Source organism: Lissotriton vulgaris, chromosome 3_1, assembly GCF_964263255.1.
Source record: "Lissotriton vulgaris chromosome 3_1, aLisVul1.2, whole genome shotgun sequence".
NCBI lineage: Eukaryota > Metazoa > Chordata > Amphibia > Caudata > Salamandridae > Lissotriton > Lissotriton vulgaris.
In genome coordinates, this window is record NC_141689.1 from 1,104,149,450 (window position 1) to 1,104,175,297 (window position 25,848).

At 45.5% G+C, this 25,848-nt stretch overlaps 1 protein-coding gene across 2 annotated transcripts in view; it reads right to left on the reverse strand.

Moving 5' to 3' along the window:
- LOC147727491 (alcohol dehydrogenase E chain-like) overlaps nucleotides 1-25,631 on the reverse strand; it is a 523,815-nt gene extending 498,184 nt beyond the window's left edge. For both annotated transcript variants that reach the window (XM_086961567.1, XM_086961568.1), the window contains exon 1: nucleotides 25,478-25,631. In XM_086961567.1, coding sequence (XP_086817693.1) covers nucleotides 25,478-25,495 — 18 coding nt within the window. In that variant the 5' untranslated portion in view covers nucleotides 25,496-25,631. The remainder of the gene's footprint in view (nucleotides 1-25,477) is intronic.
- Between the last annotated feature and the right edge of the window lie 217 nt (nucleotides 25,632-25,848).

Sequence of the window (25,848 nt, forward strand, 5' to 3'; positions counted from 1 at the left end):
AAAATTACATGACATTTTCACAATTTCTTTAAATTACTCCCCACCCTTTTCCCCTATAAACACAACATCCAACTCTTAAAACTGTAAACATTCTAAAATGTAAATATAAATAAATGTACAATTATACGAAATGTAGTTGAATAATAACATATTTTTTTACTTACTACCCACCCTTACCCCCTATAAATCCAACACCCAGCTACTAAAAAATATAGGGCTTCATTACGATGTCAGTCGGAAAGGCTCCGAACGGCATTCGGTTTGTCCCAATCCAATTTGGAACCCGGGTTTCTGAGCCTACTTGGAAACACATCTGACTGACTGATTACAATAGTCGGATACCGTTTGGTCATTCCGACTCGGTTCCGATCAGCGTTCAAAGAAACAGAGTCAGTCGGAGCCGAATCATACAGGTCTATGGACCACGTTTCTGACCGACGGATTACGATGTCTGATTCTTACAGCCTTTATTAATGGCTTGTCCGACATGGATTGACTGTCAGAATCTGACTCTGGGGGCCCGTAGCAGGCGCCCCTCCACCCAGAGACCTCCAGTTGGGGCCTGTGGGGAGCACCCATGTGTTCCATCTTTCAAACCATGCACGGTGTGGCAGGCACCAAGGAGTGCCCGCCACAGGATGCAAGGTTTTCCGCAACCTCTCCTTTTTTCAATGGAAGCCTGTGTTGTCAGTCGGAACACAGGCTTCCATTGAATTCAATGGGAGTCCGACTGAACAATGTTCAGAAACATTATAATTAGTCGGTCAGACTTCTTAACGAGGGCCATAGTTTAAACAATTAATATTTTTATTAACATTATAATCAATATACAAATCTAACGATTACAAAAATAATTACAATTAAATAAATGTTTTTATTAAACAAACAACATTTAAAAATTGTAAACATCATTTCTAAAGGAATCAATATTCTATACAACTATATTTTAACATCGATATTTTTAATATCGATTTTTCAAACTAAACCTATTTTTGATATAACAATGTCCTTGTAACCTTTGGTTCTTTCACAGAATTTTTAAGGTTTTTTAAATTCTATTTCCAAAATGATAACGTCCTTGTAACCTGTGATTTTTTCAGTTAATTTCTATGGTTTATTAATGCAATGTCTTAACTATTACGTCTCCGTAACCTTTGGTTTTTCAGTGAATATCACAGTTTTTTTATAACTGTAATATAATTTCACCTAGGAGTACAATTCAGTAATATACATTTTCACAAGTTCATAAATACATTTTATTCACACCTTCATTCTTATTATACATCTTAAAAGTAACAATTAACAAATCAAAATAAGGTAATTTATTGTAACTGTTCTATAAATGCAATACACCAAGGGGCCTTAGGTAGGAGGGTTTCAGTTTCACTTCCGACAGCCTAATTACAATTTAGGCAGTCGAAAGTCGTAAACCGGCATGTAATCCATATGGATTGCGTTTTACGGCGTCCAGATTACGATGCATAGTTTCCAGCAGGCTTTCTATGACGGTCTTTCCAACATGGAAAGCCTGTAGGAACGCATGATTGAGGGTCCATAGTAGGGCTCCCTTCTGTTTGTGGCATCTGGCTGGGGGCTGAAGTCCCTCTTGTTCATCCCTGCACATGTGGAAGGCACCCTGAGGTGCCTGCCATGCAGTGCAGGGATGAACACAACCTTCAATTTCCCTATGTGTGCATTTGCCACGGCCAGTTTATGTATAATTGGGAGGTTGTGACCACCGACCGGAGGTTAGTCGGTCCCGTTTTCGCAACTGTGTTGCATCTGTCCAACATCATAAAAAGCCCCCTAGTCTTCCTCTTTTTTTAAAATTCATTTTATGGATCCGCTACAAAGCCACCACAAATCTGCAGAGATTCCAGGAACACACCAAAATCTCAACTTCTCATTGGATACAATAAGACTCCATCCATGCACATTGCAAATCACACCCTACATCAGTTATTTTGTTTTCACATCTCTCTTGGGACAGACTGAAAACTACAGCTCCATCCTGTTGTTTAGCTTTACCTAAAAAATACAGAGACCTAAGTCAGTATGTATTCTGCCGAAGATAGAAGAGCAGGACGAAGAAGAACAATACTTACCACCTCCAAAGAAGTCCTCCGACGTTTGGAAATATTTTTCCATCCCTTCAGGAGAAGGGAAAGTTATTATGAAAATTGTCCAATCTAATATATGCAGTAAAAAACTGTTGAAGAGCGCGGGAAAGAAGTATTCACATGGCACATCCTCTATGTGGAAACACCTGAAAACAATACATACAAGGACATATCACAGAATGATGAGAGAGAGGGAAGGTGGTGCATCATCAGCAGCTACTGGACCATCTTTTGGACCCTTACCACCTGACCAGACAGTTACCATCCCAGCTGTTTCAAATAAACTGCAAGACATGGTGACTCATTGTGGCAAATGGCATATTTCAGTTGCACTCAAAATGTCACCTTTTGCCCTGGTAATGGATGCTATCAACAGGCATAATTATATATGTTTTCCCTTACTGTTCTACCTTCCAATCTTCTTTAAACATCAGTAGATATCTGAAAAGCAAATATAGACTACATTACATACTATCAGATTACATAGTATAGGGAAGTGAGTAGTTACATAAATAGCTATGTTAGTTTGTATGAGGCTGTGTAAGCGTCAGAGTATGAGTGTATAAATGGGCATATAAGTAGTTGTACGGGTGGCTGGGTGTGAGGAGTTGTGTAGATATGTGAGTGAGTATATCAGTGCCTCTGTGGGCGTGTCACTGGATGTTTAAGTAGGTGTGTGGGTGTGTGACTGGGTGTGCTAGTGACTGCATGGGTATCTAAATGGGTATGTAAGTGGTTGCATGGATTGGTAACTGGCTGTGTAAGTGGATGTTTGGGTGTGTAACTATGTGCAAGCCGCTATGTTAGTGGTGGATACATAGGTGATGTGTGAGTGGATGCAGAGGTACCTCTGTTGCTGTCTGACTGGGTGTGTGAGTGGCTGTATAATTTTGTAAATAGGTATGTGAGTGGCTGTATGGGTGGATGACTGGTGAATAACTAAGTGTATGGGTTTTGTGTGTGTACCTGACTGTCTGAGTACTAGGTACACAAATGGCTTTATAGATGTGTGAGTGGGTGTAACAGTGCATGTATGGGTGTGTGAATGACTATGTAAGTGGATGTATAGGTGGGTAAATGTGTGTGTTAATGGTTTGTGGGTGTGTGACTGAGTGGGAAAGTCACTGTTTGGCTAAATGAGTGGTGGGCACATAAGTGCTTTGTGGGAGTGAAACTGGGTGTAACTGGGTGTGTAAGTGATAGCCTGACTGTGTGAGTGGGTGCAAATTGCATACTATAAAAAGAAACAACCCATATCTCATTTAAAATGTATTCCTTCATACTGGTCTAATAAAATAACTATATTTTCAGTATAGCAATTCCTCTTCCTCCTTTGCTGCTCACTATAGGCCTCATTTACCGGGGCCCTAGTATAGCAATTCCTCTTCCTCCTTTGCTGCTCACTATAGGCCTCATTTACTGGGGCCCTAGTGGCACTTTATGTCACCGAGGATCACGTTTTTGACGCTCTGGTAGCGCAATGTGCTGTAGCATATTTACAAGGCCACGCAAATTCACTTTGTGTGGCTTTTTATGGTCATGTAAATATATGCTCCTTTCATGTGGAAAGCTGCGTGAAAGGGGAATCCATGGGTGTTCCTTTGGGTGTTCCCACGCAACACACATAGAATCTGAAGCATTCCCAGATTTATGATAAATCATGAACCTGGAAATGTGTCAGATTCTAACACCACCCCATGGGTGCTGTTAGGGAGGCGCAATAAGGAGAAATATCCTTATTTGTCCTTGTTTTTCCCTCTTTCTATGTGCACTGCATTTTTCAGCATACATAAAAAGAGGAGGTCTCCTCTTGTGATTGTTTTTGTGCAGGAAGGTGTCACTTCCTGCACAAAACGATCACCCCTACAATGCAGACACACAATCACCCCTAAAACGCAGACACCCTGCACCATGGTGCAAGTGTGCCTGCGTTGGCGCAAGGCAGCCCATTGTACGCCAGAGCAGGCGAAAAGGACAGTAATGCACAGTATCTCATAGATACTGCACATTCCTTACCTTTTCTTTTGATGCAGGGCAGTGCAGCGTAGCAAGATTCCTTGCTGCACTGCCCCGCGCGAAAACGTCATAAATGAGACCCTCAATTTTTAGTTATTGTTCTAATCTAACCTCCCTACTATTTTACCTTTTACTGTTGAGTCTAGAAGGGACACATCGTATTGCTGTCAAGCGCACTTGTGGACCAGCGCTCACCTCTCCGTTTGTTTCCTGCTGTGCTGCTCGCCGCACCCGCTCCGCGGGTGCCGCTTCGCCGAGGGATCTCCTGCTGGTGCTGACTCTGCCCGCCTTCGGTGGGGGTGACCTCTGGTGAACTCGGGAACCCCAGGGCTGCGAGCGTGCAGGGACTACCTTACCCAGGTGTCCCTGCGAGACCGTGGTCAGCTTCCGGTCCGCTCTCCCTGGAGCTCCGCCCCCCGCCCATCAGAAGGCAGTTAAAATCACCTGGGCTTGCTCCTGACCTTTGGGACACATCGTATTGCTGTCAAGCGCACTTGTGGACCAGCGCTCACCTCTCCGTTTGTTTCCTGCTGTGCTGCTCGCCGCTCCGCTGGTGCCGCTTCACCGAGGGATCTCCTGCTGGTGCTGACTCTGCCCGCCTTCGGTGGGGGTGACCTCTGGTGAACTCGGGAACCCCAGGGCTGTGAGCGTGCAGGGACTACCTTACCCAGGTGTCCCTGCGAGACCGTGGTCAGCTTCCGGTCCGCTCTCCCTGGAGCTCCGCCCCCCGCCCTTTCTCAAACACTATAAACACTGCTTGCTCTCCCGCAGCGCGGGACGCAGCCTCAGGGCGAAGACCGGGCTAAGAGCGGGCCGTTTGAGGCCGTTCGAGGACGGCAGAGGACGGCCCCGGCCCTGAACCCCTGCATCGCTGCCTCCTATCTATTGGCAAGGTAGGCGGCATTGTGATTCTCATCCTTTCTTCCAGCATAGAGTGGCCTGCTACTAAACCTAACAATTACTGTTTCTGAGGACCACTTTGCTGTATTAGGCCCCGCAGCGCAGATGTCAACCATGCGCAACAGAACCAGAAGTTGCACAAAAAAAGCTATGGCCGTGGCACAAGTGACTGGACCCATAGATCATTTTATTTCACGGGTAAACGAAACCATCGACAAGAGCATCATTCTGCTGGAAAAAAGAGTTTCCTTGGATCTAATGAACGCTAAGCGCTCGTCTTTGGGCTCTCTTGCAACTGCAAAATCTCCCTCCCAACAAGCCTCGAACCATTGTTCTTTACCCCTACCCCTAACTACTGCCGGCACGCTCACAGTCCCGAACGCTGTCGATCTATCAGTGACTCAATCCGACTCCGATCCGTCCTATGTTGACCTTGAGGCCACCCCAGATTTAGAAGCCTGCCAGCTATCTGATAAGCCAGATCTGAGTGCTGATAGGCAACCTGACATAGGAGCGGTTCCTGTATTGATCGACTCAGGGAGAAGGGCCACTATTCCTGCAAAGGTCGCGCCTAAGACTAAAACCAAGGATAAACCCAAGACTAAAGCTAGGAATCACAACCTGGTATCGCCCACTCCACACTCTGCATCAGGCATACCCTGCTGGGTCGAAAATATGGTAATAGATCTAAAACTGGACCTTGAAGCTACAATAGCAGCGCAAATCAAGCCTTTAATTTCTAAACTTGATAGGCTAACGTCGCTAATAAACTCGAAATGTGCTAACAAGACGAGTGGGGTTGGGCCCACTCAGCCGCAAGGGACAAAAGAAGCACTTTCCAAGACTGCACCTTGCACTAAGCACGTAAAAGACCCATCCAGCAAGGCTAATATCCCATTAGCTAGTAAGGATCCAGCTACACTACACTCGACCCTAACAGGAAACAATCCTGTTTTACCCTTATCCCTACCTACCCCTAATGTGGTGGGCTCTGCTCCAGCATCACAAACATCTTCTGGTCTACCCAAAGCAGACAATTTACAAGCCAAAGATTCAAATGGGAATTCCACCAACCCAACAGTACCTTCCTCCTCAAACAAGCCTCAAGGTTCTAAGCCAAAACAGTCACGCTTTAAGACAATTAGCCTGCCACCGGAAGTCTCTCCCTTTGTGGTAGTGTTGACGGCCGTTCCGCCACTGAAGGAGGGCGTAAAAGAAACTTTTGTAGAGTTAAGAAATAAATGCGCCCAGTGGCTCCAGTTACACAAGCCTCTACCTAGCCATATGAGTGGGGAAATTCTCTCTGTGCGTAAAGGGGATTGGGTGGGCAGGAATACGAAAACTATAGCAGGTGATGTAATCACAGTTAACTTCAGGGATATAGGGGCAGCAAGTTATATATGTAACACACCCAACAGTGGACCTGCTACCCAAATCAATCCACTCCCCTTGTCCTATTTTCTTCCTATGCCCCCAAGATTAAACTCCCATCGGCCTGTTTTCCCAAATAGCAGAGGGTTTATTTATCCTCTGCAACATACCACCAAACAATGGCAGCAACCTCTACATTTCCCACAACTTCCACAGCATACTACTCTTCAGTGGCAACAACCTTTTCAACCTCCACAACCCCTCCACCATCCTGCCCAGCAGTGGCAGCAACCCCTTCAGCCCACACAACTTGCAAACCACCAGTGGCAACAGCCGTGGCAAGGATTGCCCCCTCCTTTTGATCCCTTCTTTTCACAGTTCGCTCACCCAAATAGATTCTGTGTGTTAGATGAGGTAGATTGACTTAACCTCACGGAAGCTCCAGCCCTAAACTCTGATACCAATAGGGATATGGAAGATGTTCCCTCAGCCATCCCTCACCCTATTTGTCCCGAATCTCCAACAGTGGCAGCTGTTATACCACTATCCGATGCTCCAACCAGGGATTTTGAAAACCTAACTAACCCCAAAAGTACTACCAACATTAGAGGTAATCTAACATATGGTGAAATAAAAATCCTTAGTTGGAACCTTGCGGGGATTACTAGGAAATTAGGTCTGCCTGAGTGGAACGTCCTGATTGAAGCCCACAAGATCTGTGTATTCCAGGAGACCTGGAGCACTGAGCCACTGTATCGAGCATAGGAAGGGGCGTCCATCAGGGGGGCTTATTATTTGGGTAAGCATTTCGCTCAATTGTCGAATAACTATTAAGCGGACAGGTAACCCAGATATTCTTGGCATTTCTCTATCTGGCCATCGTGGGGGATTAACAGTAGATCTCTACGATGTCTATGCTAGAGGTTCCAAAAATGGGTGTACTTCACCCGTAATATCCGAGCTTGAGGCCCAACTTGGGGATCATACAGATTCTGATCATATTATAATAGCAGGAGATTTTAACTGCACATATGAGCCACTTCCCCTAGAAGGAATACCTGATCTAGGAGAAGAGGATAGTAGATGGGGTATTCCTACGCTCTCTATCCCTCCTATTAAGCGCTGGACTCGTAGTGCAATACAGCTTAATGCATTGACTCTAGAGTTCGGATTAAGGGCAGCTAATGGCCGCACATCTTCTGACCAGATGGGTGCCCCAACATTCAACAGAGTTGGTCATTCCTCGAGGATTGACTATATTCTGTTGGATCGGGGGCTCTGGAGTTCAGTCATTGATATGGCTATTATCCCGACCATAGAGAGTGACCATAATTCACTTTCTTTATCCATAATGAATCCCTGGTCCCCCGGAGTGCCGTTAGTACCTCCGAACTGTCCCCGGGGGATCACTGTTTCCTCTTGTGGAAGACGCCTTAAGTGGAATAAAATCTCGGGTAATGTTGACAAACTCTCCACTATCGAAGAAGTGCTCAAAGGCTCACAAGAGGAAATCAGTTCCATAGACCCACTCATGGCAACTGACAGGGTAACCCCTATTTATGAAGCAGCCGTAAAAACAATAGGGGATGTTTTTTGGGCAAAAGGGACTGCAGGGAAAACCATGCCCCAAAACAAAACTAAAGGGAGACACGACTGGTACTCTGCATCATGTAGGAAAGCCAAAGCACGCCTAATTGAGGCAGTCAAAGGAAAGTCCCAACCACTAATACAGACGGCTAGGCGAGAACATAAAAGAGCTTTGGAGCTAGCGAAAAGGGAGTGGGAAGACGCCTATTGGTCAACTCTCAAAGAAGCTAGCTCTAAAAAAGACTCGAAATGGTTCTGGGATACCATAAGAGCCCGCAATAGACCAGCTAGTGATCTGATAACTTGTAATATCCCAAGCCAGGCGTGGGTCGATCACTTCTCTAAACTTTATACTTGCCATGATGATCTTGATGAGGGTGGGGTGGTCCTACCTTCGTTCACTCTAAATCATGAAATCTGGCATATTGACCTTGATTTTACGGTCAAGGAAGTGGAATATGCAATAAGCACTATTATTCCGCAAAAAGCGGCTGGTCCCGATGGCATTCCTGGTGACCTCTTAAAGGCTGATAGTGCAAAATGGGGTAAATTGATCCATTCTCTCCTTGTTGCCATTTGTAAAGGTGCCCCCATTCCCTCATCGTGGAAGGGGGCCGAGGTGGTCCCTATCTACAAGAAAGGATCGAGGGCTGATCCATCCAACTATAGGCCGATCAGCTTGTTGGACATTGGCCAAAAAGTTGTCGGCAAAGTCCTGTTAGTTAGAATTCTAAATTGGGTAGAAGAAAATAAAATTCTTTCTGACTTTCAGGCAGGTTTCAGAGTGGGCACTGGGACGATTGAGCAAGCTTTTAGGCTCATGATGGTCTACTGGAAGGTGGTGGTTATAGGCAAGGGCAGTCTTTATCTCGCGTTTATCGATTTAAAGACTGCCTTTGACCTTGTACCTAGGGAATCACTTTGGAAAGTACTCGCTGACATGGGGCTGCCACACTATTTGCTGTCCCTACTAGTTAGGTTGCACCAAGATAGCTTCGCCCTAGTCAGGTGGGGCCCTGGAGGGGAGAAAACGGGTAGTATTCCGGTTGAGAGAGGTGTCCGCCAGGGATGTGTTCTGGCTCCCACCCTTTTCTCTCTTTACATCAATGGGGTGGTCGAGCATCTCCTCGAACATCCTTCTGATGAACCATCCCTGGCTGGTGAACGCATACCGACCCTCCTCTTCGCGGATGATACGCTTTTAATTTCCAAATCCCCAATGGGACTCCAGAGACTTTTGGACAATTTTCAATCCTTTTGCACCAAACGAGGTCTGGTAATAAACACAAACAAAACGAAGTACCTCGTGCTGAATCCACCGAAGCAACATGTGCGCTCTCCCACTCTGAATGCCGAACTCTTGGAAAGGGTAAAGGTCTTTGACTATCTTGGGATACGACTATCGCACAAAATGGACTGGACCCCACACTTAGATAAAATGCTGATGAGTCACAAAAGGATTACAGGAGCCCTTTTGAAAGAGCAACGATCCTGCACAACAAGGCCTATAGCTACAGTCCTCGAGATTTACTCAGCAAAAGGCGTCAGCTCTGCCCTCTATGGGGCTGAACTTTGGGGTTCATCTACCACTGATGCTCTGCAGAGATCTGAAAACAAATTCTGCAGAGCAATTATGTCCCTCCCTCAAGGCACCCCTACACTTCCTCTAATGCTGGACTTAGGCTGCCCCCAGATTGATGATATTGCCAAATTCCGTCCATTATTGCTATGGGCACGCATCTGGCGGGTGGAAGAACTAAGTGGATATGCCAGAGGTCTAGCAGAAATCATGTCATCGCCAAGTTGGCACAAAATCAAATGGCTGAGAGACATGAAGAGCTTACTAACAAAGTTGGGCCATATTGAATCATGGTCGAGTAGAACATCACCCCCGAAGCTAGTCCTCAAAAAGCTTTACTGGGACTGGATCTGCTCACAAAGGAATTCTAGCACCACCCTGGGCAGGCTCACAGAGGATTTCTTGAAGTTCAAAGATTGTCCCAGACGGGAATTGTACCTTGATGCAATTGGAAAACCCTTTGATAGGGCCTTGTACTTTAGGTTCAGAGTGGGAACCCTTCCACTTAATACTTTTACCGCAAGATGGAAATCCCACATGGAAATGTCCGAGCTATGCCCAGCCTGCCTTGCCAAACCGGAGTCACTGGCACATTTCATGTTCGAGTGCAGTAAGTACGCAACTCCAAGGAGGGTCTGGCTCAAAAACGTATGCCGCCAGCTGGGGACTAGGAGCCATGACGTGGCAATTAGGATACTCATATCCGATAGTAGTGTACCCTATGCTTGTGCCTTAGCCAAATTTCTCTCATGGGCTTGGGCTACTCGAGCCAAAAGGCTGAAATTAACTGTTTAATTCTATTTTTATAAAACGTTTTAACTGAATGAACTGCCATCTTTTTTCTTCTTGATTAAGAAATCTGTGAAAATTCAACCAATTAATTGGCTAGTTCTTTTTTTGATTGTACAAACAATTATTACCGAAATCACTGCCACTTTTAATGTTATGCACATAGACAACAAAATGTTTTTTTTTTAATCTATTACTGTTTTTACATGTACGATTTGACCTACTGTGCCGCTTTTATGATAATTGTTTTATCGAAATAAAGCTTTTTGACTTGACTTGACATTTTCTTTCAGCTTCTAAACAGTCATACTTGTTTTAATATATACTTTTTTATAGTACAACCATTTGACATACCTTTAAAATCTTATTTTAATCTCTGTTTACCACTGCAAATCTCAAGTCAGACACATGGCAATCCTTGTGCACTCACAGCACAAAAGTATCAATAATGGATACCTTCACACTGTGCTTTCACTCATACTCCTGTACTTAGCAAATCACAGACTTCCTTTCATCTTTTATTTTTGTAATGCTACTTCTAAATGGTCACTATTTTTAACCCTTTCCATTTTTCCTGTAAAGACCCCCAATTTGTTAGTTTTTTTGCAGATCTGTGGATCTACCATGGGTCTCAGCGAGCCTCCCTGTGTGGTCTGCAGTAGATCAGCGGATCCACATGAAAGCCCTTAACACCTTGGCTGCTAGGTGTTTTCCCCCCCTGTGCTGGAAATTGCTCTTAGTATGTATTCATGACGAGCTCAGCTCGTCATCAGCACAGCTCAACTGTGCATCATGACGAGCTGAGCTCGTCATCAGCATCGAAAGGGTTAAAGACAATAAACAATCTGCTGTTACTCCTTTTCATTTATATTTTATTTTGTAAAGACTTACACTCCCTTCTGAGCAATGTTTGCACAGTAGTAAGCTTTTCAGTTTCACAATGCAGTCTGTTTTGTTCCTTTCCCCCAACACTCTTATAGCTCCTTTTCCATAGTAACCATGTTTCCAATAGTGTCTGCCTACCAGAAGGTCAACAGCATACTAGCTTTACATTACTTGTAGCAGATGTGGTTGACTATCTGCAATTCCAAGCATATCCCTTTCTCTTATTTTTCCAAAGTTAATCTCATAGTTACTTTTTTTTAAAGAACTACCTAATTTTAGTTCTCTGAACATCTCCACCATCCAAATATATTCTTTTATATTGTACTTGCTGCCCCCCATTGTAACTGCCTTTCATCCGCAAATCTGCTACATTCTGCTGCAGCCTTTTCCGGTCTGCTATTCCTGCATGTCCCCAAAATGGTCAAAGTCTAAATAGTGGGTCATGGTTGTGTGTGTTGGGCCAGAGAGAGTGCTAGAAAGAGTTCCGTTGACAGGGACCTAGGTTTAACAAATGTTGACATTACTTGGGTTGGCCAGAGATTGTTAAAGCGGCAGCAATTGCTGCCTTTGGTTGAAAGCATTGTGGAATGTCAACATCCAGACCTCATGATTGTACACTGTGATGGCAATGACCTACGCACAATTACAGGGGTAGGAGAAGAAAACCTAATGAAGAAAACCTTTGATAAATTTATGTCACGTTTCCCACATACTGCCTTGATGTTCGCAAACATTTGCCAAAGACAGAAGTGACAGTGGTCAACCTAATTTAGTCCAGAGGTAGAAAAAAACAGGAAACATTTTTAAAAATTTGTTTCTACATTTCTCCGTGACCACAACATGGGCACTATATACCATAACAACTTACTCTTCGATATGGACGGATTATATCAAAAAGTCATTTCACAGACACAGGCAACAGGGTGTTCCTCAACAACTTAAAAGACTGCATCCTGTCTATGTATAATTATCATCTACACAATATAAATACAAAGGCTCTTTTCAGAGCCAAACCTTTCCCCAAACACTGGTACTTTTTGTTTTCTCACTCAGATCCTCCATTGATCCTCAGCCAAATAAGGGGTCTGCCATCTTTGTTGCTGGCAGATCAGCAGCGGATCCATGGACCCATTCTCAACCAAAAGCACACATTCAAAACAAAACAATAACATATTTAATACAAACATATCCTATTATAATTTATATATCTGTATCACTGCCTGTGTATGGTTGAATGAGTAGCTGTGTAGGTAACTGTGTGGGTGTATGAGGGGCTATATGGGTGTGTGTGACACGGGGTGTTAGTATCTATGTGGGTGTGTAACTGGGTGTGACAGTGTCTGTATGAGTAGTTCTCTTGTGCTTCTGTGGGTGTGTGAGTGGTTTTCTCGATCTATGAATGGACTTGTACTTGGCTGTAAGGGTGTGAGAGTAGGTGTGTGAGTGGTTGTGTGGGTGTGCATGTGGGTGTGGAAATGTTTAGTGGGTAGCTGTATGAGTGGGTATGTAAGTGGCAGAGTGGGTCTGTATGTGGGTGTGTAAGTGGCTGTATGGGTGTGTACATGGGTGTGTGAGGGCCTGTGTGGGTCTCTGAGTGAGTGTGTAAGTGGTTGTCTGAGCCTCCGAGTTGATATGTAAGTGACTGTATGGGTGTGTAAGTAGGTGAAAGATGCTCAAAACTTATCTTTTTTCAGGCAGCATGTAGTGACCTCTAGCCAAGACGCTCGGTTCCCTCTTCTCACTTCAGCGCGGGGTCATGCCGAGATGGCGTAACCATGTGCTTTATAAGTATCTTTATTATTATTATAGATATGTAAGTGGATGTGTGAGTGGGTCTTTAAGTGGGTACACATGTTTTTTAATTGGGGTCTGGATTCACAGATCCACCATGGATTCATGTGGGGAGAGGTGTGTGAGTGTCTGTATGGGTGTGTAAGTAGTTGTGTGGGGCAGTAAGTGGGCATGTGTGAAGGGTGGATGTGTAAGCGGCTGTATGGGTCTCTGAGTGGTGTTTTCCATGGCTGTATGGAAGTATGAGTGGGTGTGTAATTGGTTTTGCTGCATGGGTGTATAAGTGGCTGTTTGGGTATGTGAGTAGGTGTGTGACTGCCTGTGTTGGTCTGTGAGTGGGTATGTGAGTGGTTCTCTGGGTCTCTGAGTGGAAGTATCAGTGACTGTATGGGTGTGTGAGTGACTGTATGGGCATGTGAATAAGTGTATGGATGTATGATGTGTAAGTGGTTGTGTGGGTGTGTGAGAGATAGCGTGAGTGGGCCTATGAGTGGGTGAATGTGTTTTCTTGATTGGGGTCTGGATCTGCGGATCTGCCGCATATTTACATGAGGGGCCATGTTGGGCATAGCAGTGGATCCGGGGATCCTTGTACCTGCAAGGAAAAATATTTTTTTCCATTAGGAGTCACTCAACCAATCAATCAATCAACAACATTTGTAGAGCGCACTACTCACCCTCTAGGGTCTCAAGGCGCTGGGAGGAGGGGGGGGAGCCGCTACTGCTCGAGCAGTCAGGTCTTGACTTGCTTCCTGAAGGAGAGGTGGTTCTGGGTCAGCCGTAGGTGGGTGGGGAGGGAGTTCCATGTCATGGCCGCCAGGTAGGAGAAGGATCTTCCTCCGGCGGTGGCTTTGCGAAAACGTGGGACGGTGGCGAGGCGAGGCTGGCGGATCGGAGCTGGCGTGTGGGTGCGTAGAATGTGAGGCGGCTGTTGAGGTATTTGGGGCCCATGTCGTGGAGAGCCTTGTGTGCGTGGGTGAGGAGTCTGAACGTGATCCTCTTGCTGATGACGAACCGGTGCAGGTCTCTCAGCTGGACAGAGATGTGGTTGTGACGGGGGATGTCCAGGATGAGTCCAGCAGAAGCGTTCTGGAGTCTTTTCTGTAGTTTGGCTGTGGTTCCAGCGTAGAGGGTGTTCCCGTAGTCCAGTCGGCTGGTGACGAGGGCCTGGGTGACCATTTTCCTGGTTTCGGTGGGGATCCACTGGAAGATCTTTTGGAGCTTGCGCAGGGTGTTGAAACAAGATGACGAGACAGCATTGACTTGTTTGGTCATTGCGAGGGAGGAGTCCAGGGTGAAGCCCAGGTTACGTGCATGGTCCGTGGGCTTGGGTGCGGTGCCCAGTGCAGGGGGCCACCAGGAGTCGTCCCAGGTGGAGAAGGATGGTCCCAGCATGAGCACTTCTGTCTTGTCTGAGTTCAGTTTCAGACGGCTGAGCTTCATCCATTCCGCGACGTCTTTCATTCCTTCCTGGAGGCTGGCTCTGGCGGTGGCGGGGTCGTTGGTGAGGGAGAGGATCAGCTGGGTGTCGTCAGCGTAGGAGATGATGTTTAGGTTGCGATGGCTGCGAGGGGGCTCATGTAGACATTGAAAAGGGTGGGGCTGAGCGAGGATCCTTGAGGAACGCCGCAGATGAATTCGGTGGCCGCAGATCGGAAGGGGGGGAGGCGGACTCTCTGGGTTCTTCCGGAGAGGAACGAGATGATCCACTCCAGGGCCTTCCCTTGGATTCCAGTGTTGCTGAGGCGCTGTATTAGTGTGCGGTGCCATACGGTGTCGAAGGCAGCTGAGAGGCCCAGGAGGATGAAGGCAGCTGTTTCCCTGTTGTCGAGCAGGGACCTGATGTCATCAGTCGCTGCGATGAGGGCGGTCTCGGTGCTGTGGTTTGCTAAGAAACCGGACTGCGAGGGGTCGAGGGATCCGTTTGTCTCGAGGAAGGCGGAGAATTGTTTGTTGACGGTCTTCTCGATGACTTTGGCAGGAAAAGGGAGGAGCGAGATGGGGCGGAAGTTCTTGAGGTCCGTGGGGTCCGTGGTGGGTTTCTTCAGGAGGGCGCTGAGCTCGGCATGTTTCCAGCTCTCCGGGAAGATGGCGGATGCGAAGGAGCTGTTAATGAAGTCCCGGAGTTGCGGTGCGAAGATAGAGTCGGCTTTGTTAAAGATGTGGTGTGGACAGGGGTTGGTTGGGGAGCCGGAGTGGATGGTGTTCATCATGCGGGTGGTGTCTTCGGTGCTGACCGGGGTCCAGGTGCAGAGGGTGGTGGTGGGGGGTGCTGGTTCGGTGGTTGGGTGCGTGGTCTGTGCGCCGAAGCTGTTGTGTATGTCGGCGATATAGAAGAACGAGGCGAGTGCGTCGCAGAGGTCTTGTGAGGGTGTGATGTTGTTGTTGCAGGCGCTGGGGTTGGAGAGCTCTTTAACGATGCTGAAGATTTCCTTGCTGTTGTGGGTGTTGTTGTCTAGTCGTTCTCTGAATGTTGTCCTTTTGGTGGTTCGGATCAGTTGGTGGTGTTTGCGGACGGCGTTCCTGAGGGCTGTCATGTTTTCTGTTGACTGGTCGAGGCGCCAGGCTTTCTCGAGGGTACGGCAGGACTTCTTGGAGTTTTTGAGGTCGTTGGTGAACCATGAGGCTTTCTTGCTGCCGGGTCTGCTGGGAGGATTCTTCAGTGGTGCGAGGTCATTGGCGCAGTTGGTGAGCCACAGTGTGAGGTTGCAGGCTGCTTCGTTGGGGTCCGTCGTGTTGGTGGGAGGGTTCTGGCTGAGGGAAGGGGTGAGCTGGTCGGCAGTGATCTTGCTCCAGCTTCTTCGGGGAACCTGTTGCGGGTGGTAGTGGGTCGTTATTCTCCTGAAGGTGAAATGGACGCAGCTGCGATCTGTCCAGTGTAGTGCGGTGGTGTGGCTGAAGGAGATGTGGTTGCTGGAGGAGAAGACGGGTCAAGTGTGTGGTCGGCGTAGTGGGTGGGGGTGTTCACAAGTTGCTTGAGTCCAAGGTTGCCCAGCAGGGTGGTGGTGTTGTTGTCATTGTTGTTTTCCAGGTGGAAGTTGAGGTCCCTTAGGAGGATGTAGTTTGAGGAGGCGAGGGCGTGCGGGCTGATGAAGTCTGCGATGACTTCACAGAATTGTGTGCGTGGTCCCGGGGGTCTGTAGATGAGGGTGCCTCTGAGGGTGGTCTTGGGGTCGGTGTGTATCTGGAAGTGAAGGTGCTCGGCGGCGGTTAGGGTGTCGTCGGAGTTGGTTGTGATGCGGATGGTGTTTCTGTGGACGAAGGCGATGCCTCCTCCGGTTTGGTTGATGCGGTCCCTCCAGGTGATCTTGTAGCCATCCGGGATGGCTATGGCGATGTTGGGGGCTGAGGAGGTGTTCATCCAGGTTTCTGTGAGGAAGGCGACGTCTGGTGATGTTGTGTCGAGGAGGTTACAGAATTCGACGGCGTGCCTGTGGACGGAGCGGGTGTTGAGCAGGATGCACTTGAGGTGATTGTTGCTGGTGTCTGGCCTGGCCGGTGCGGTGCAGGTCCGGAGGCAGGTGAATTTGCAGGCTTGGCAGGTGAAGGGTCCGTGGGTGCGTTTCGGGGTGGCTCGGTGGCAGGCGGGGGTTCGGCCGGTGTTGAGTGCGCGGAGGGTGGCGGCGTCGTAGTTCAGTCGGGTGGGCTTGCATCCTCGAGGGCCAGGTGTCCTGGCACTGGGCGCGGTGCAGGCGCGGACGGGCGTAGACAGGCGCGCCTTTGGCGTGCCTTCCGGAGTCCCTCATAGACCCCTACATCAGTCCCATGGGGTCAGGATACCTCTATCCTGCCCCTTATATCCTATTTCAACTTTATTTCCCCCGGAATCATGTCCTGATTCACAAAATGGCAGCTGCAACTTTTCTCTCAGGTGCGTTGATCCCCTGTGGATCCGCAACTCTAGAAATACATGTCCTATGTGGTTATGGCGCTTCTCTAGTGACGGTCACTGTTCGGCTGTTCTTTTCTTATTGGGTTATGGTGCTCAGGGAAGGGGTAATCATCCACAACCCCACTACCCAGATCCATAATGGATCCTACATAAATACTGTCAAGCCCTAGCACACATAAGCAAATGACTTTCAAATACACAATTGCAGTGCACAATATTTACAACGAACACAACGATATTAGTTGATGATGCTTGTTCAATGTTCATTCCAGTAGGTCCCGCCAACACATGTTTCATCGCTATGGGTTTGTCACCCGCGACTTCCTCAGGGCTGGAAAGACATATATATATAAAGCACTGTCACAAACCACTCTTGGTTAACTTGATAAAGAGAAGCATGCTATTATGAGGTGGTACCCACATTACAGAATGCCAACCACTTGCACCAATACAGATACTTTCCAGTGAGGCGAATTTGAACGGTCACATAGTGCCCGATTTAAACTACTAATGTGCATAGTGCCTATCCTATTTGAAAAAAGAGGTATACACAGACAATAATCGTGTAAGTCATGCTGGTTACTATGATTTCATGCGCCATGTTATGTTGCATCATACCCATTTTAAGAGTCCAGCAAGTTCAAAACAACCAGTGCATCTAAAATGGTTTAGAAGTGTGTCCCTCAATGATCTGTAGGTAACCGGTAAAGGGCCCCAGGACCAAACATACCTGTGTCACTGTAATGTTACAGTTGCCTGTAAGTCATGAGAATCATTTTGTTATACACCAGGCATCTTTACGGTTTAATCATTTGTATAAAAGATACCAAGAAGGATGTGTACATACCTTCCTGCCAGTTATACTTCCGTCCCGGCTAATTCTGGCCTGGGATAATAGATATATGATTATGTCTCCCATTGTGCATGAAATAAAATAGATCTGTAATTCAAGACATTGCCAACTAAGGGCCCGATTCTGATCTGGGTCGGAAAGCTCTCCGACCGAGCCGGATCCGGAGTGTTTTCCGACCGAGCCAGACTCCTGCAGTTCGACTGCGCCAGTAAGACTTCCATAGAAGTCAATAGGAGCCGGTCGTACGGCGCGTACCTGGGCTCCCATTGACTGAATGGGTATGGCTCGCAAAAAGACGCCCCCTATATTTGGTATGCGTCGGTGCTATCTGCACCGTACATGCCTGTTTTGGGGACACCCAGTGTCCGAGTCGTAAGGCTGCGAGTGACAGGCGGTCCGATGCGGACCCCCAAAGGCAACGTCCCGGATGTTTTGCGAGCCGGACACTTCGGCTCGCACCGGCTGTCTGACGTGTGCATCGTACAGGCTCAGTCGTAAATCGCATCCATTGCACGGCATGGTTAGCTAACAGCCGAGATGTACGGAGCGGTTCGGACCCGGAAACGACTCGGTTGATGAATTTCACGAAGCTCGGATCATACTCGCTCGCTCGTACAGCTGTACAAGTCAGGCGGTAAACACGCGTACGGCTCGTAGTTTTTCTGTCCGGATCGATTTTGGTGTCCTTCTGACTCGGATCGGAATCGACCCCTTAGTAATTTGTTGTAAACGTTCCATATAAGAAGTATAAAACATGGTAATGATCGATCATGTTAAGAAGGGAGTGATACTACTCAAGGGTTCCGCAGAGATAAAAGCCACATGGGGGTTGTTTCAATCTAATGTGCATATATAAACATGACATCTACCGAACATATCACCTACATGAAAAGAGGGTTTGGAGCTGGGGACCCTTAATTTAGTACCTTATAGCCCAAAATAGCGATTATGCAGTGAGGCGCAGAATACCTTAATGTTCTCCATATATTAAATATACTCACGTGACACATACGAAGCTTTGGTGTCGTGTCAGTGTTGTTTATATCATGGTGCTGTGTTTAGCAGCACGTCAGCAGCGGTGTAAATGAAATTAAAACCGCCATTAATACCTGCATCAATTCCGGATCCGCAAAATATCTTAATGCCAAGGGAGAAGGCCTCCACCATACCTGAATCGCGCCTCATCTTGTCCCTGTCAATCCTGGCTCCTAGTCTGTCCGTGTCGTATCTCGAAATTGGTAGTGATAGGTTCTTTTTAAAAAATGGAGAGAAAAACAAGTGGTACGACGTAACCGCGTCCCTACAACAGAAACAGAAGACAGCAGTATGCTTGGCACTCGGCTCAAGCCCTTACTGTTCAGTGAAGGTTTCAAATATAAGTGCACCTAATTTCCAAAGTGAGTGTTAGAAAATGTGTTGCCAGGTAATGATTGCCCGGAATATTCGAATCTTCTTAGATTTGCCAACATAATAAAATATCTTGCATAATAGACAGGCCTGGAGTTTGTCACGATTTGTATGTGGTCGCATTTAACCCAGTCAGTCAAATGGAGAATCAGGTATAAATGCGATAACTGAAAAAATGATAGAGCGGTACATCAAGCGGCTTGGAGGGTAGCGTTACAATCACAATTGAAAGAGGAGATGTAGTGAAGTGTTCGATTGTTAGTTTTGAATGTATATGAACTGGAACATGATGTCACAAAAGCGTCAACATGCGCACACCTGCTTGGCCATTTTGGAATGCTTTTTCTCTTTGCTAAAACTCATTCTAAGAGGTGCATGCATGCTGATACAAGTAAAAGAAAAAGCATTCTAAGATGGCTGCCTGTGCATAGTTGTTTACTGAAACACCTGTTGCCATTTAAAATTGTTTCTATAACTTTGTACTATGCAAAGCAACCACGCATGAACAAAGTTAATAGTCCACATAAGCCCACATGTGCATATCTGTGTGGCTTTTTTGGAATGTTTTTTATTTATGACAACACTCATTCTAAGATGTGCATTCAAGCTGATACAAAAACATGTGTAATGAAGTAAACAAAAAGCATTCCAAGACGGCTGTCTGCGAATATGTGTTTACTGAAACACATGCTGCTATTACGCATTTATTTATTTTACTTCGTACAGTGTGAAAGCAAGCAAGCATTCTGCCTTTTGTCACTACAGCTGAGACCGATTAGTTTTGTCAATATCTGTTTTATTTAGGAGTAGACCTCAAATTGGGGCATTTCTATAACATTGTTTACGTACAATAAAATCTGTTGATTTAGTGGCATTTACAATTCCCTATATAACCCAGTGATACAATCGAGATGAGGTCCTCGAAACTTAGCTTCACAAACGCATTTGATTTCCTGGTATGCAGAAATGGCAAATTATAAGCATACTTCCATAGGAAACATGAAGATGTGCTTTTAGTATCAATTTTGATGCACTTAGAGTCATTTAGTACAATTACAAATAATTCATGTAGAAATGGGGTACTATTGCATTTGTAAGCACCAACAGGTATGTGCATTTTGAAATGTATGTTATTGTTTTATTCGAATAACATGAATACGTTTATGAAGTACATTCTCAGAAAGTTTCACAAATGCATCTTTACGTAGGAATGTGTAGCACCTGCTTTTCTTTTGTCATTTTCGGTACCCACGTTTAAACACACAAGGGTGAATTTTTATAAAACTCACTATCAAAATCAGGATAAATCATAATATTTTGTAAATCTCATTAGTAATTCTTTAATCTAAATGAAGTTTAGAAACGATTAGCGGTAAATTCAATAACTGCCAATTTACCATATACATGTTTTCAAGCACACGTTAATAAAACTATATACTTTGTTAATTTACAAATCACAATCTAGATTAGGTACAAATGTATCAAATAGTCCTATATCCCTTTCCTCTCAATGCCTCTACGATGCAGTAACTAAAAATTCCCTTTTTTAATCATGTTTTTGTGAATGTGTAATTGGTGCACACATTATTTTTCTCTCAGAAAGTGTCATGTTCAGTTTCTCTTGTTATCTATAATGTAAATGTGATTTTCTGTTCTGCCGCTCAACCCGGAGGGGACCATTTTTTTAAGGTCTCGTTCTATCAATTCCGCAAGGGATAATTGGACGAGAGTATAGTAGGCCAAATAAGCTTTGAAACCAACGGCGGATTTGCCTTGGTGCATGTGCTCCGTGCGCGTTCACAAACCAGCTACGTCACAAACCACCATTTGTCTGTCAGTCATTGCACTCTCCTACTTCCCTCCCACCTCCCACGGCCGCTCTTCCCATTCACGCGCTCTTCAGGCCAGAAGGCATTTCTCCTCCATTTCTCCTCCCTTAATTATTTACTGCCCACGGCCGGCGGTACTTTCACTTTCACGGCCGCCAGGCCGTGTCTCGCATTTCTCCTCCCCACATTTACGGCCGCTCTTCCCATTCACGCGCTCTTCAGGCCAGAAGGCATTTCTCCTTCATTTCTCCTCCCCTAATTATTCACTGCCCACGGCCGGCGGTACTTTCACTTTCACGGCCGCCAGGCCATGTCTCGCATTTCTCCTCCCCACATTTACAGTTCTCTCCCTTGGGTGCTTCCCCCAACATACCCCCTGCCCAACGGTGTGTGTTGCTGTCCTTTACGTTTTCCGCCCAAGTTGTGTGCCCTCTAGTCTGCTTTCCCTCTTCACCCACGACCCTCCAGAACTCTTGTTGGCTCGTGTGCTTCCCCCGTAGCTAAAATTCCCCAGACACCTCCATGCTCTGTGTCGTATTTAATACCCATTCTGCCTTGATATCTGTTTTTTCCAGGAGGAGATGCATTTATTTTCCTGGGTGCACCATGGATTGCTTCGTCGGGGGGCGACATTCTTTCCTTGAGCCACAGAATGGTTGTACCAAGACACACATCCGACTGAATGTTAGGTGGCCATCTTAAGCGCAACATCGTTGAAAAATGAGTCATTTTACTAAATGGCAGCATATCTGTTACATTGATCGTGCATGACTCTCTCTATTAAGGTTCAATGGTGCGGGCATAATTAATATTATTACCTTAATAGCTATAAACTGTTTTAAAATGATTCCTAGGGAGAGTGCTGGTAAACTTGTTGAGTTTCGCATAATGGTGTATTATTTTAGCCTAGGTTCATCTGACTTATGGAGTTTGGTCACCCGTATTAAATACATTGCTTCACTTACATGCCCAGCTTTTGTTTTGCTTCTTGACAATGAAAACAGTTTTAGTAATAGTCCCGTGGCATTATCGTGTGTAATCTGACACTGAACTTTACCGGACCAGAAAGTATGCTTGTCTTTCATTGCAGCTTTGCTTTTTCTGACTTCCTTGGCAAGCTCCCATCCTATTGCGGCTCCTATCTTTCTAACATGATTTGGCCATGCCAATCTGCCTCATTTGTTTGTAATAGGAAGGAGGGGTTTGGTGTATATACTGTGATATATAACGAAGGCATTTATCCTCCCGGTTGTACTTTTTTTTCTGCTCCCCCCTAATTTTTCACGGCCGCATTGCCCAGAGCTGCCACTTCTCTTTTTTTGTGCACACCTTTTTTCTGTTGTTTTTTTCTTTTTGCTTGCATTTTATATCACCTCTCTCTTTCCACTCGCCATCTACCTCCCTCCGCGATCTTTCTTGCTCTCTCCCTCCCTGTCTCACCCCCTCTCTTCTTCTCCATCGAGTCCTCCCCCGCCCCCCCCCCTGCCCTCCCCACTGTCTCTTTTCACGCCGCTCTCTCTTCTCTTTCTCCCCTCGGTTATGTCACAGGTTGTTACCCGCGGAGTGAGACCGGCCGGGTGGGACCCGGTTGAATCAGCGTCTCTCGCCTGTCAGCCTCTCACCCCATCCCTCCCACCCCTCCGGTCCCTTCCCAGCCTCTCCCCGTCCCTCCCTTTCATCGTTCCGCGGCATCTTCCCCATGGACCCCACACTTCCGGTCCGATTCCGCTCCACATCTACCTTTCCTCCCCTTCCTGCCCCCCATTCCCTTTCAGTATTTCTCTTTTCATCCCCTCTCTCGCGTTCCCTCGTGCCGGCCTTCCACCCCCTCTCTCTCTCTCCACCTCTCCACTGACGCTGCTTCTCCCACTGTTCTCCCTCCCTGTCTCGTCTTCTCTCCCTTTGCTTCTTCCCAGTCTTTCCCGCCCTCTTTCCCTCCAGCTCCCATTTTACCATTATCTTTCTTCCTATCTTCCCCTCTCGCTCTCTTTCACTACCCTTCTACTCGCTCTCATTTTCCTCTCTTACCATCTCTCTCTTCTCCGTTCCTGTGCACTCTTTATTTTTTTCCCCTCTTCATTCACTTTCCGTTTTCCATCCACCCCTGCTTTCTGCCACTCCTCTCTCCCATGCCGCCAGCCTTGTTGAAAGTGCTGGTACGCTCCCATTCAAAGTATTATTACACCTCTTCTGAGAAATTAAGGTACTCTCCCTTGTGAGTTCTAGAGTCGCAGGCACTGAGTACCGGACGGTACCTGTCCACTCATGTCACTATGCTCAAACGAAAGCTATATGGAAATGGACGTGCGTATGTTCTTTCACATATGAAGCAGAGCTTTGGTGACTGTAGCGCCTCGCCTTCTTCTCGGTATCAACTTTAAAATGGGTGCAATATTGTGATTTCGTTATTTTATGTTTAATGGCTGAAACAGAAACGTCGAAAACGGCAATGGATTAATGTGGCAATGGATTAATGTGTACAACAGCGCACTCCACCAACATAGTGGCATATATATTTTTTCGGTTTACCCATTGTCATGTCCGTTGACAAGAATTTGACCGAAATTACAAAAACATACAGAGGGATTTGCATGCAGACCGCTTACAAATTAACTCTTTCAACAGAGTGTTTATGATTTTTTACACATTTTGTTTAGCGTGAACTTGACCCGACTTTGCACTTATCCTCCCATAGTAATCAAAAACGTAATTTTCCATCTCAGTGCTTTAAAATAGGTGTGATTAAAAACTCACTTCTACACTTTATATCAATGGTTTCCAGCCACCATAAATGATTGTCAATAAATGGCCGACATTGAGAATACAAAGATATTGTGTCTGGTGAACAGAGGGACTTTTTTCCCCGTTTTTTCTAGGTGCCCTCACTCTGTCTATCTATCTATCTATCTATCTATCTATCTATCTATCTATCTATCTATCTATCTATCTATCTATCTATCTATCTATCTATCTATCTATCGCCCTCACTCTATCTCTATATCGCCCTCACTCTATCTATCGCCCTCACTCTATCTTTCTATCGCCCTCACTCCATCTATCTATCGCCCTATCTCCATCTATCTATTGCCCTCACTCCATCTATCTATCGCACTCACTCTATCTATCTATCGCACTCACTTAATCTATCTATCGCATCACCACAGTATCACTCAGCACCACCACAGCATCACTCAGGGGCACCACAACATCACTATGCTCTACCACAGGATCACTGAACGCCACAGCATCACTAGTCGCCACCACAACATCACTCCGCGCCATCACAGCATCAATCTGTGCAACCATTCAACAACAACTGGTTCAAATATGTTCTCTCAATGTTTCAAGCTTTATTACAAATGTCACAAAAAAATGTTAATATTTCACTTCTGTTCTTGGATTTTCGTCACAATAAAATACACTGTACATAATCTTCACAAACGTTATTTAAGAAAGTTTAAGCTATTGCCAGTATAAATAACAATAACAATAAACTGTAAGTATTAATTATTAAAAAAAATTAAAAGCCATTGTTATTTGTAATATTAATACATCTAAGTCACGTAAATACAATACATATTGCATTACAAATGCTATATGTGTCACATTTGCGAAAGTTATAACTATGGGCATTGTAAATGACAAAGCTATTAATTTTGCTATTTTCAAAACCAACACGTAATAATAAATGTGTCATTTACAATACCAATAGCTCAAACTTTCCTAATGCGAGACCTATTGCATTGCAAATGCTTGTTTTCCTTGGCTGTGACTAGTGAGCTGTCCTCGACGTTGTGCAATGCAGTGAGCAGAAAGCGTGGGTGAATATAAAACTGGCCTGTAAATTTGATCGAATTCGAAAAACTTTGACCTTTACAAAGGTAAGTATATGTATACTTTGTTGTACACATTTATTTCAAAATTTGACGATGTAATAGAGAAATTAGCACTTTATAGTTGATGAAAATATTATAAAAGTGCGTTGTAAACACATTTGAACTCAACAGTCCTAGGCTTTAACAATACAGAAGCTAAAAATGAAAATTAATCGAAGTTGTATGTTACGAAATAAAACAAAAGAACCTTACGATAAAGTGCACAGTTTATGATGCAAAAACTCAAAAAGCTTTATCACAACTGTACGTCGACACATTAAATCTATTTTTCATACTGTTACTTTCTCAAACCTGCAAAGTTGTCGTTTACGAATATTAAATCAAACCTCCAACAACGCGGTCGTATTTAAATAAACAAAGAAATGTGTGCCCAGCCTTAACATCGAGCAAGGGAGTAATGAGTATAAAGTGAGAAGGTAATGATAAAAAATGCTTTCAGGTGCCACAGTATTTCAAATAAACGTAGTTTACATAAACAGCAAGCACTTCGGAAGTCTCGACTTTCGTGTTCTTATTCTATCCTCAACTAAATGATCTTTTGTACTAAAAAAGATTTGCTTACCTTTCCAGAAGTTGCCATTTGTCTCGTCCCGAAGCGGGTGTCTACGCTTTCTGCAGGCACTTGTTGGAACTCGAACTACAGCGCAGACATTTTATCAAGGCAGCGTTTATATGTTACTAAACAGGAAGAGCTCACGCGGATAATCGTTTCATATTTAAAGCTGTAGCTGCCGAAATGAAAAGGAGCACACACAAAACGAAACTTCAACCTGGACAGCTATGAGTTAGAAGCAAGCCAAACAGCTGTTATGGTATGGTATGGTATGGTATGTTATGGTATGTTATGGTCTGTTATGGTATGTTATGTTAAAGAATTTGTAAAGTGCGTGGCTGCCCCAGCATTAGGGCTTCCCAGTGCTAGGCTTAAAGAAC